Source organism: Bos taurus, chromosome 4, assembly GCF_002263795.3.
Source record: "Bos taurus isolate L1 Dominette 01449 registration number 42190680 breed Hereford chromosome 4, ARS-UCD2.0, whole genome shotgun sequence".
NCBI classification, from domain to species: Eukaryota; Metazoa; Chordata; class Mammalia; order Artiodactyla; family Bovidae; genus Bos; species Bos taurus.
The window spans coordinates 72281684-72294726 of NC_037331.1; the positions used below are offsets into that span (position 1 = coordinate 72281684).

Below are 13043 nucleotides of genomic sequence, written 5' to 3' on the forward strand. Positions count from 1 at the left end.
CCCGCATTGGAGGCAGACACTTTAACCTCTGAGCCACCAGGGAAGCCATGGTTTTAACCCAACTGAATTAAAAGACACCTCTTTAAACTAGTATATGGGTCTTGCTGGCTGTGAGGTCAAAACACTGAAGTTATTTTGGCTGAAAAGAGAGTAATTAGTTGACTGCCAGGATAAACTTTCTATGTTGTAAGTACAAAAATGCAGAAAGACATTTGTGCAAGGCTGTGTTAATAAATAGCACAGACAGCAGGGTAAAGTTTAGCATAATATAGTTAACATGGCCTAGCATAGTGTATGGAGAAGGCAATGGCACCCCACTCCAGTACTCTTGCCTGGAAAATCCCATGGACGGAGGAGCCTGGTAGGCTGCAGTCCATGGGGTCGCTAAGAGTCGGACACGACTGAATGGCTTCACTTTCACTTTTCACTTTCATGCATTGGAGAAGGAAATGGCAGCCCACTCCAGTGTTCTTGCCTGGAGAATCCCAGGGACGGGGGAGCCTGGTGGGCTGCTGTCTATGGGGTCGCACAGAGTTGGCCACGACTGAAGCGACTTAGCAGCAGCAGCAGCAGCAGCAGCAGCATAGTGTAGCAAATGCCTCTTTAATGTGCAGGTTGTTTGGCACTTTGCATGCTTATATTTGCACCAGCTGATTTCAGCATAATTTGGAGTATAAAATTGTATGTCTGAAAGAAAGGCTTTTCTGCACATATATTGTTTGAGCTCTCTAATGCCTTAGCTGAGTTAGCCCTATCTCAGCGTCACACTATTTCCTTGACTTCCCTTGTGCAAGGCTCATGTAGTAGTTGCCGTCACACCATTGCTATTGTGAAGTAGCTCAGTGATTTCGTTTGGTCATGCGGGAGGGAAAGCAAAATTGTTAGTTCTGTTAGTTTTCTGCACCTATTGATGTAAACTGATATTTCACGTTTAAAATCTTGGAAAAAATTACCCTTTCAAAAATATGAAACCTGAACATCTAATCCTACTGCTAATGAAATTATCTGTGTCTGTTTGTTTTAATGATTAGAATGAAAAATATTTCTTTCTGTATATCATTTCTTATTTTTATGAAATTTAAGTGATTTCACTTTTTTGTTTCTGAATATATGTACTTTGCAGAATCTAGTTCCTACTACAGTATTCTCTTCATAAATAATTTGAACCCGAATGATGAAAGTTTTAATGTTACTACATTTATTCAGAATTTGTATAAAAATAGAATAAGGATGTAGAAATTTTAATACAGTAATTAAATTCATGAATATTCTATTTAAAATGCCAAGCGAATTTAGGACTTGAGAACTCATTTTCTCATTAATCCTTCCAATTAAACTTTCTACCCCTTCTCCAAGTCTTGGGGTAATAGAAGGAATAGGAAATGAGGAATACTCATTTGTAACTGGTGGATCGCTCAGGGAATCAGATTGAGGGGATAAAAAGTAAAACATGTTGAATTGAAATATTTTGGCTTATTTTTCTCCCGTATATGATAGTTTCAGGAATGAAAAATATTAAATATCAAATTGGCACTTTTACTCTCATGAGCTCATTATTAAGCAAGATGCCCAGAGAATTCATGGAATAGATTGACAGGTAAAAGTGCTACAAAATCTATACAGCAACCTTAGCCTTGATCTTGGAAGGAGGAGCCTACCTGATAGTTACTTGACCTTCCAACAAGTCTTCAAAATACTGACAGCTAGTTAGGTCAGGATAGAAATTTTGAAGTTAGCTTGTTTTATTTAAAAATTAAAAATCATTGGCACCTCCTTACCACACTCTCTAGAACACATTTTGTTTTCAGAATGATTTATTCTGAAACTCATGCAATTTTATTTTAGGAGACTTTAAACAAAGTATTACCACTGTTGCTTTCAGTGAAACTTCACAGTGATGTGATGACATGGGAGGTCCATAACAGCTGTGAATTCTCATTCTATCATACACAGAATGTTCTGATGGGCATTTATGTCTTCATATTTGAAATTCTTAGGATGAGCTCTAGTTTGTGGCATAAATTCCAAAAAGAATGAATTATAATTTGTATTTGCATGAAAACACATTATATATATATATATATATATATATATATATATATATATATATATAACTTGACTAGTTTCCTTATTTAAATCAATGTGCATGTCTGAAAACCTATATTTGAAATAAGGTTGACTTCAGGACATTACTAAATGTTTAATATGATAACAGTTGACATTGAGAAAACAATTACTTTTTAATAACTGAAGCTTTCTGCTTTTAAACAATGGTTACTTGAAAGTGTTGTCACTAACCCTTTGGTGTCATTTCTTCAAAAGATGAAGTAAAATTTGTGTATGTGAGTGTGTGTGTGTGTGTGTGTGTGTGTGTGTGTGTGAGGCAGAGGTGGGGGAAGACTGTGTTTTTGATCTTCATTTTAATTCTGCAATTAGAAATTCTAGTGGAGATCTTTCATCAAATGCTTTTATGTTTAGTGATTTCTCTTAATGTATGTTTTTAGGTAACTAATTCTTTCTCTCTCTCTCTCTCTTCTTGTCCGTAAAAAGAAACTATCGAGAGCAGAGGTATGTGATGAGAATAATCTGAACATAAAACTGAAAACCAAAAGGTTTAAATCTTGTTATCATCTTTGGAATCCATACATACCGTTATAAATTAAGTTTACTTTTGTTTTTATGTTGTAGTGGTCATAAACTAATCTTGATTTTTCATGGCCTTGAAATGATCATTTTAGTACTGTTGCCGTGGAATGTGTTAGTTTAAAATGGATCTATCATTATTTAGTTTAATGGTTTTGTCATCCAACAAAACTATAATTAGTCATTCTTATTTGTGTTACTTTTATAGTGATGTATATTTAGAAGTTGATTTTTTCCTACCTAAAACAAAATTCCTTTACATTAAGGTGTCACCTTTGTTTACATTAGTTGATTGGCTTTTCTTCACATTTATAACACTTTTCTTGCACAATGATTTCTAAAGGAATTTATTTTTAGTGATTGTTGTTATTTTGCTAACTTTCATTAATAAATGATAAAATTTATATAGGCACAGTATTGTGATCAGGAGAGCATCTTGGCATTTGAGGAATCGGTTTTATCTCTGCATAAGAAATTTTTTTTTTTACAGATTAGATAATTGTACAGGTTTTGAAAGAAATAATTTGCATAGTAATAATCTCTGATTGCCTACTACACTATTTTTTTTTCAATAAAAAGCCCATAAAGTCAGGCACTCTGTTCATATAACCTTAAAATCTATGTTTAGCCAGCAGTGTCTAAAGAGATACAAAGCATTCATGTAATTAGGTAAAACTTGCCTATTTTTTCTAAATCTAAATTAGCCCATGTTGAGGTACATTCCTCACTTTCACATTTAAAAACTTACAATTGCTATTAACTATTGATACCAAAAAATTAAAATATACTGGAAATTGACCATCTAAGACCACATCATATAGTCCTAGTTTTGTACTCAAGATGCCTATGCAGGCTCCTAACTTTTCCCACAATTGTAGGAAATGTCGGAGGCAGATTAGAAATAAGATGTAATAAATGTGACACTTTATCAGACCCTAGCCACAGCTTTCATTTTTTTTTCACAAACTAGAATTTTAAACTTTGTTCTCTTTCCTTCTGTGTTATAATTTAAAATCTGTATAAGGTTTTAGCCATAAGTGGTACCCACAGGGTACCCATTGAGATCCTGGCCCAGTTAGCCATAAATATTAGAAAATAATGACCTTGCTCTGGAGTCACTGACTTCTATCATTAATGGAGAAAGTAAAACTGAAACAAAATTATTTAAATAAAGGAAATAGATTTCTTTGTGACATGTTTTAAACTCTGTGTCCAAAAAACACTGAAGAAGAGCCGAAGCTACTTATGCTTTCTGTTGGGTAGATGTTGATAAGTTATACCAGAAATGTAAATTTGGTGGCTTTCTTCAGTGAAAAATAAAATTATACTACAAAGATCAAAAACTGGTGATTTAGCTCCATTTCTGTAAGAATTAACTCTGCAGTGTAATTTAATATTGCTGACTATTTGAAAAAGAAAGCACAGTGTCATAAATACATAATGTAAGCAAAATTGTTATGGTGCTCTAAGACGTGTTCTCACCAGGGGTATTCTCCAGAATAAAGGAATTGCCCACATTACAAAAACAAATGGCAAATATGTAAACCTGAGCACCAATTTCTTATTCTAACTCAATATATGCATAGGTACAGCTAAGAAAATTTTTGTTAGAAATCTCTTTTTTGTGCCTGATGTAATTTCATGCCTCCTGGTAATCCTGGGAGTATTACCAGTATATGATGAATACTGAGTCACCATTTCATCAATCTGGACACTCTTTGAAGTCTAGTTTATATTTTGAGAGTTGTCACTTTTCAGCAGGTACTATTTTTTTATATATTTCAGCACAAATTTTATTTATTTTTGCCCTTATGATTGTCTGAAACTTATGACTCTTAGGGTTATATGAAAAGTGAAAGTGAAGTCGCTCAGTTATGTCCGACTCTTTGCAACCCCATGGACTGTAGACTACCAGGCTCCTCTGTCCATGGGATTTTCCAGGTATTATATAGGGTTATATAATAATTGTTAAAATGGAGAAGCTGCAAGGAATGAACTGTAGCAGGAAGTTGTGAGTATATAAATATCTTCTGAAGGACAGTCTTTTATTAGAATGTATCTTAGTGGTTATAGAGAAGGTGATAAGGCCAATGGACCAAAGCCTACATTAGGAAATTTACAATCATTTGAAAATATCTGAAGATATTCCAATAAAGACGTGCCCAATTCCAAAGGATGCCAGGGAATAGAAATAAAAAATTTGAGTTGCTTTTAAATTAAGTTTTGCTCTGAAGTTCCATGGTGGGAGGACCAATCTAGAATAAATCAGAAATCTACCTGCTAGTATGTGATCTTGGGAAATCACTTAAACTTTCCCCAATCCCGAATGCAGACAAAGTTCTTTGTAATCTGTGAAGCTTTCTAGTAAGGAAAGTTACTGATATGTGGTCTCCGAAGACTTTGTGTTTCTCTAATCCTCAGATGAAAGAGATAAGTAGGTATGGTTGTCCTTAAAGAGAAAGGCAGCATTCCTGACATGAGTGAGGCCCCCGCATCCTGGTGTGAAAGCATTGGTGAACATACAGCTTTGTTTTGACACTAAATACATATTAAGTATGTAGCCAGTTATGAGATTCTTTAATTAAGGATACAATGGCTCAGAAATGCCAAACTCAGCATAACTTTCAAATGACTGGAAATGTCAGGCAAGTAATTTTGTGAAGAAACCTGATAACCTGGTAAATTTTCCCACCAGAGAATGTGTCCCCCAGGTTTTCTTTATATTGATGGAATGTGTGATAGGTTTAATTTCACATCTGGCAAAAAGATTAGAAGCAAGCCCTTTTTTTCTTTTTCTTTTTGTTTATAAGCTGCCTAATAAAAGATAGAAGCCCATTCTGGGAGACAGAACTTCATACATGAATTATATCACTTTAGGCCTGCCAGGGTTGGCAACTTCCCTGGCGGTCCAGGGCAGGGGCCGAGGTTAGATCCCTGGCTGGGGAACTAGGATTCCAAGTGCTGTCAATATGGCAAAAATAAATAAATAAGTAAACAAATAAATAAATATAAATCTGCCAGTGTCATCTTGTGAAGGGTAGAGCCATGGGACTGAGGAGCCAAGGAGAATTCTTAGATATCGTCTAGTTAGAAGGATGATTATTGATAATTTTCCTTAAAATCTCCAGGAAAGAAGGCTTCCATCTATTTTTCAGTTGATGCTATTGTTTCTATTTTAGCATAATTGCTTTGGGAGTTAGCAGCTATATACTTTGCAATAAGAATTAGACGTTTGAATTTTAGTTTTCAGGCAGTTTTGCAAATAGCAATAGAATAAACTTGGATTTATAAAGCATCCTTATTCAGGTGCAATTAAACTTGCATTTAATTCAAGTTAAATTGAATTCATTAAATTTGGGTTTATAAAGCATTAAACTTGGATTTCATTAAACTTGGATTTATAAAGCATCCTTATTCAGGTGCAATATTCTTTTGTCTGAAATGAACATACATTAATGAACATACATAATATGAATCAGAATAAATAATTAGTTCATATCTTCCTGATCCATACCTTAAGCAGAAACCCCCTTCCCCATATCTTTCCTCTCTGTTACCCTGTTTTAGCCACTTTACTTTCTGCTTGTAAACCTCCCTCCTTTTTTTCCCCAAGACTTTCTTAGTTTTTTAGTTTTTTAAATATTATTATAGTGATATTCATGCATCTGTCAATGTGACTTAGTACACAGTACAAAACATTTCTTCAGACAGCAGTGTGACAATTCCAATAGCAGACAGCCCAGACACCAACAAAGCTTTGGGAAAGTGCCTCCTTCAGTCTTAAGGTTAAGACTTAATTTTTTTCATTATGATCTCCTTTTGAGTATGTGTAAGGATTATTAAGGTAAATATAGTGGTTCAGCAGACCCTTTAAGGAAAGATCAGACTTCTCTTATAATAGGAATCCTTTTTGAGGGAAAATAATTTAGCTAAATAAGTTTTATTTTCTTTTGGTTATTATTTATAGAAAAATTCACACGTCTAAAATATTTGCTTGTGATGTGGGAAATTTGAGGTAATTTTTCCATTATAAAACTTGGTACTCATCAGGCCATCTAATCCCAAAATTCTATGAAACTAGTAAAATTTAGGAAGAAAAGCATAAAGACTAGAAAAATAAATTCAATTTTAACACATTTAAAGCTATCAGTTACTTGGTCATTTATGGTCTTTTATAACAAATGATGAAGTAGTATTTTATTGATCATAGGGACCTGATATTCTCTATCTTCACTAAAGGTTAATCAGGAAGAAGTAGGTTTATAATAAGATATAATTGGATATTTAAAAAAGAATAAATTTCTGGACAGTGAAGGCTGTTAAATAGTATTAAAAGATCTTTAACAAAGTTTATCATCTGTTATTATTAACATTTTAACGCATTTACTGTGTGAAGGAGTTATATGCATTCTTTGTGGAATTTTAAGAAGAATAAAGTGTAATTTCTTTATTTCGAAGACTTCATGGTAGAGATAGAGAAGAGTCTAGTTTGCCTGGGATAAAAGCAAAGCCATGCCCCTCAAAGTTCACTGCACTTAAACTTTCCTTTCAACCCTTTGACTGAAGCCCATAGTTTATGACATGTGTAGCATTTAGGATGTTTGTGTGCAGTGTGAAAGATGAACATGGACTGCAGAGAAATTACACTGAAGGATTTGTAAACCATGCTTAGCTAAACAAACAGGCAAAACCATTGAGCCCCATCCATTGTGAGAAGCAGTCCATTTAAGCCTGCAGTCTCAGATAAGTGAACCCTTGGTAAATGCCTGAATGCCAAAACCATGTAAAGAAAGAGTAATTTGGGTGCAAAGTCAAGTAAAGTCACAACTTGTATTTATTTGCTTTGAATTTATGGGCTTCCCTGGTAGCATAGCTGGTAAAGAATCCACTTGCAATGCAGAAGACCCTGATTTGATTTCTGGGTCGGGAAGATCCCCTGGAGAAGGGATAGGCTACCCACTCCAGTATTCTCGGGCTTCCCTAGTGGCTTAGTCGGTAAAGAATCTGCCTGCAAAGGGGGAGACCCAAGTTCAATCCCTGGGTTGGGAAGATCCCCTGGAGGAGGGCATGGCAACCCACTCTAGTATTCTTGCCTGGAGAATCCCCATGGACAGAGGAGCCTGGTGGGATACAATCCATGGGGTTGCAAAGAGTCAGACACGACAGAGCAAGTAAGCACAGCATATAAATTTGAATTTAGTAAGCCACATCTCATCAGCTTATAAAAATTATCATTAAAGGTAACAGTGACAAAAATGACTTGTTAACCATAAAGATTATTATTGGAAATGTAATGTTAATGGGATGTTCTTTGGCATTCTTTTATAAGTATTGGTATGATACAAAAGGCAATTTTCCTACCTGAGGCAACTTACAAAACTTTGATTTTTTTTATTTTTCAAAAAATTGCTAGAGCATTTTACTGATAGGAGGCAAGACAGAAAATATGATTCCAGACAGTTAAATATCTCTTCCCCAAACAGATATGTCATTTGTGTTATTAACGGTATAAATATGGGAATTACATATCTTTTCTATAAAATTAATGTTTCATAATATACTGGGAAAAAAAGATTACATTTATGATCTAAAGTCACAAATACTTTGAAAGAATATGAATCAAAAGTTATATTAATCCTACATACAAATCTAATGAGAAATTTGACTTCCGTAAAGGGGAGAGGTAGATCACACAAGTTAATATAGGTGCTTTTTGTCGGTTGTAATATTTTATTAGCCATGCCTGTCTGGGGGTCATGCACTGGCAAAAAATCAGATTAACTACCAAAGTAGGAGCATTGACAAGGCAGTTCTATCTAAAGTTTTCTACCCTGTTCCCTTAGCAGAAGTAATAAAAATATGTTCCAATCTCAATTAATTCAAAATCAGAGCGAATAGAGTCGGTAATAGTGCAGACTATGTAGATTTTCCCTTGTTGGAGATAAAAAATTGAGGTCATCCACCAGCCACCTATAAGTATCTTTCTATAGTATCAACAAGAATTCCATTATTTTTCAACTCTTTCTTCCTCTTGCTAAATTATCTTCCTTTACATATTCTAGTGTGCAGTTAACAGAATTACATTTTTGATTGACATTTGAATCTCTTTCGATTTCTTTATACTTCTGCTAAATGAATAGTGAGGCCCCAGATTGAATAGAGAATTCAAATAATTTATTTGGATTAAATTATAGAACAGTTTAGAAATCAGTCAGTTCTTTTAAGGCCAAATTAAGATTACATTTATAGTATTTAGAAATTACAAATAGTTTACACACCACAGTGAAAAAAAGGATACCTTATCTGGGCAAGGACTGTCTGTCTTGATATGTCTTCTTCAGCACCAGGGTTTTTTTTTGTTTGTTTGTTTTTAAAGACAAAATGGCAATTAACATCTCTAAGTGTAATGAAGTTATAGTGAAAAACCTCATCTTTTCATATTTTTCCCCTGAAACAAGGGTATATTCATCCAGATTGTAAAGACTTCAGTGATTGCATTTCTGACCTCTACAATTAGAATGACTTTAACTTGTCACATTTATTAATAATCTTACATGTTGTTATAGATTTGATTCATGTAGATCATTATCCCTACCTCTTTTTTCCTAAAATAATATTTGTATATGTCTGTGTTCATGTGTGTGTCTTGTTTTCTGACTTTGAAATGTTTATTATGCCTTAGACAGTTACCCCAGGGAGATTATGTAAAAAAGCCTGGAGATGGCGACTCTTTTTATAGCGACATTCCTCCTGGAGTCAGCACAAACTCAGCATCTAGTTCTAAGAAGAGGTCTGCTTTTCTGTCGCATTTTCAGATTTCTACCTGTTCCATCACACATTATTCCATTAGTCAGAACATTTCATTATTTTGCAGCAGGTTTGATTACTTCTTCCTTCTTTCTTGAATGTTAAAAAATAGTATCCTTTGTTCTTTGATTACTATACTTCAAAATGCCATATGCTCAGAACCAGTGGTTTAACAAATCAGGCCAGAAAACCAAACAAAAGAAAACTAAGCAAATAACAACCCTAAGTCTACATAGAAACTCCAGGGTTTTTCAATCTTGCTCTTCTACTGCTTCAGAAACTACACATAGTATTTTATTGTATTTTAAATGGTGAGCTTTATGTCATGTTTGGTAGTCAAAGAAAAAGGTTACTGTCACGCTTCAGTAAAAGCAGTTGTTAAAATAAATTGGTTATTAATATAAATGCTGCATCGAATTTTTAAAATTTTAAATTTATCAAAGCTAAGCTTGCTGTGAAAAAACGATTGCTTCTCTGTGAATCATATATTTGAATATTATGATTTTGCCTTTCATTCCTGGAATGATTAATTCTAGACTTTATAATTTAGAGCTGGTTGCCAAATTAATTTAAGCATTTTTAATATTTGAGTTTTATAGCAGTCCAGATGGGGTTAGTATATTATTTATATGTCTTAAACTTGAAGGCTGTATTCTAGCTCTATGGTCTTAAGGGAAATAAGACCATTTAAAATTCTCCATGCTTTATAAATGCTTAATAAAATAAGCTGACAGAAGAAATAAATAGAATGTTTTAGGAAATGAGACCTTCATTCACATTGAAAAAAACTTAAATATTCCTCTGGAAGAGTTTCTTTAAAATTGTTGGTAGGGCTGAAATGTATACTTTGGGCACAGTAGTTCCTTTATGGACTGAAAGGGAAATTGCTAGTTTATTGAGAAGAAACATGATCTCTTCTGAGGTTCTAAATAGAGTAATCTACAAAAATTCTGCAGTGGATCTCACTCTTTATAAACATCAGGAAAAAAAGAAATTGAAGGAATTAGTGAGATTTGGGAACTGCTGTGGAACTGTCCTCAGCATAAAGAATTTTTTTACTCAGATAACATAGCATAAATCTAAAGTTAAATTATTAGTCTTTGCATAAGGAGTACAGTTCTATAGAAGGATGTTCAAACATTTTATTCTTTTAATTCATTGGGTACTTTTTAGCTAAGAGAATGATCTTTTCTTAAAATCCTCACAGTATATATTTTCTTGATCAAATATTTAATTTTAAATCAAATCACATGGTAAATAAGTGTAAAAATCAATAGATTCCAGGAGAATTTCTATTGTTCTTTTGTACAAAATAACAGTTACTTTATACTTAGCAAATGATGGTGAAAAATCTAGGGAATTACATAATAATTGTGCTGAGTTCCATTTATTTTCATTTATCAGTAGAAGGTTCCTTTTAAAATAGATGTTTTTAGCAATTAACTGGAATGATATATGGAAAAGATTTAAATTACAGCACTATTTTCTAAAGTACTTCAAGAAGAGCTTAAAATATTGATTTGAATCTTTACCAGATTTTAGCAAAATCTCAATGGGTTTTGACTTTTAAACACTTAAATATTGTACCAAATTATGTGATTCCTCCTAAGTATATGCAGTTTGTCAAAATGCTTTTCTTATGTGGTTCAAGGTAGGTATGTAAATTTTGCTTCTTGTAGACAATTCATTTAAAGATGGCAGGACACAAAAAGCAGAAGGGCTTAATGGTACATGGACTTTGTGAGAGAAAGCTCCATGATAAACATCTAACTCAATTCCATTATTGGACAGTTAACCAACAGTACCATATTTGGGAGGGGGGTGTGTATTAGTGGAGAAAAATGCCAATTCTCAGAAAATAATTTTATTGTTTAAGAAAACCTAAATATTAGGTTTTGATAAAGATTAATCTTTGATAAAGGTTAACCAGGTTCAACTGAGCAATTCTTATTGAAATCTCTTGGAAGTCCATGTTCTCATACTACTTGAATGGAAGCCATTGCTTTACAATTAAGAAACATCTATGGTGGGACCCCATTATAACTCTTGCTGCATGGATTATGTAACTGAAATATGTAGTGTATTTGCTCTGTGTGGTTCTTGGGAATGTAATTGGCTTGCACTGTATCCTGATACTTTTCAATTACAAACTCTTGTAATGGGGTTCCATTGTATTTGACTTTTCTTAAATTGAATGTTGTGTAATTCTGCCTTCTTCATGAAGACTTTCATGTTTTCTTCATTCTTTCATTTCAGATTTTTTCTTTCTTATTTTAATGCTCAGTAATGCTTAGAAATGTTGCTTACTGATTTCAAAACATTCATTTGATTATATTTTTGAACAGTATATACACATTTTCAATTTCAGGTCAAATGGACTTTCTCATTCTTGGAGTGAAAGGATTCCAGACACAAAACATATTTCAGACATCTGTGAAAATGGACGACCTCGGAGTAACTCTTGGCAAGGTATAGGGCAGCATTCTGAACCCATCTGTCCACATAACCTTAATTCTGTATTGTGTGGTGCCTGGTTGTAAAGACTTGTTCTTTTTCGTTAGTTCTTCAGCTCTTCTCCCAACAGAGAGGAGAACATTTCTTATGACAGAATCCGTTTTTTTTTCTTGGTTGGGAAATGATGGGATTTGGTAGCATCAGTGCACTGGGTACATGAGAAGGCTGCTCTGAAATTCTGTGTTCTGGGCTGGTGCTGCTGTGAATTGCATTCACTTGAAATACAGTGTAATTAAACACACAGAAATTGTTTTTTTTTTTTATATTCAAATCTAGCCATAAACCATCTTTTTCAGGTAACCTGGGAGGCAACAGAAAGAAAATCAGAGGCAAAAGATTTAGACCTCGTTCTAATTCAACTGAGTAAGTCTGAACCTCTAATGGAAAAAGACCCTGCAAGGTCCTGTGCAATTAGTGTGAAATGTTAATTAAGCTGATGATCAAAGAACTGTAAACCATACCTCTGGGTCTTGGTTTTGTCTTTTTAATCCTTTTATTTATTTATTTATTTTGCTGTTTTAAAATTAACCATGGCTTTTCTCTTTTACATAGGCATCTCCGCAACTGGGCCCATACCAATACCCCCTGTTAGTGGGGGGTCTCACCCTCGCTGCAGGCTTTGTCCTCCAGTAACCTGCCATTGTGGTGTTTTGGTTCCGTTTGAAGGGAATTTTGATAACATTCCTTTCTTCTCATCGCCCGGGGTCCAGCCATTTCAGAGGGGTCACCTTTCCTCTCCCCAATATTCACACAGCCTAGAAGCATCAGGGGGAAGTTTCCACCGTACTAGAGCATGAGAGCTGTTCGCAGCGTGAAACCACCGCTCCCAGGGCTTCATGGCCATCTAAGCATTCTCTCAGACTACTGGAATATGGGTCCCTTTAAAATTTTCCTTCTGAGAACATTTAAAAGGGTATTTCCCTAAACTTGCTCTTTAACGGAATCATTGTCACTGAATGCAACACTCTGTATTTTAAATGATAGCCACATTTTTTTTTAAGTCGGATGGGGTTAGCAGTTACATTTAAAGTCATTTATAATGAGGTAAACACCATCGGAGAAGGCAATGGCACCCCACT

The 13043-nt window shown here is 34.2% G+C and overlaps 1 protein-coding gene across 10 annotated transcripts in view; it reads left to right on the top strand.

The window, feature by feature from the left end:
• ADAM22 (ADAM metallopeptidase domain 22) overlaps nt 1-13043 on the top strand; it is a 238622-nt gene that overhangs the window by 204979 nt on the left and 20600 nt on the right. For 3 of the 10 annotated variants that reach the window (XM_024990707.2, XM_024990709.2, XM_024990710.2), the window contains exons 26-28: nt 2551-2568; nt 11819-11919; nt 12261-12327. In XM_024990707.2, coding sequence (XP_024846475.1) covers nt 2551-2568; nt 11819-11919; nt 12261-12327 — 186 coding nt within the window. Of the gene's footprint in view, nt 1-2550; nt 2569-9325; nt 9521-11818; nt 11920-12260; nt 12332-13043 lie in introns of those variants that run through there. The other 7 variants (XM_059885608.1, XM_059885609.1, XM_024990705.2 and 4 more) reach the window with 4 other exon arrangements.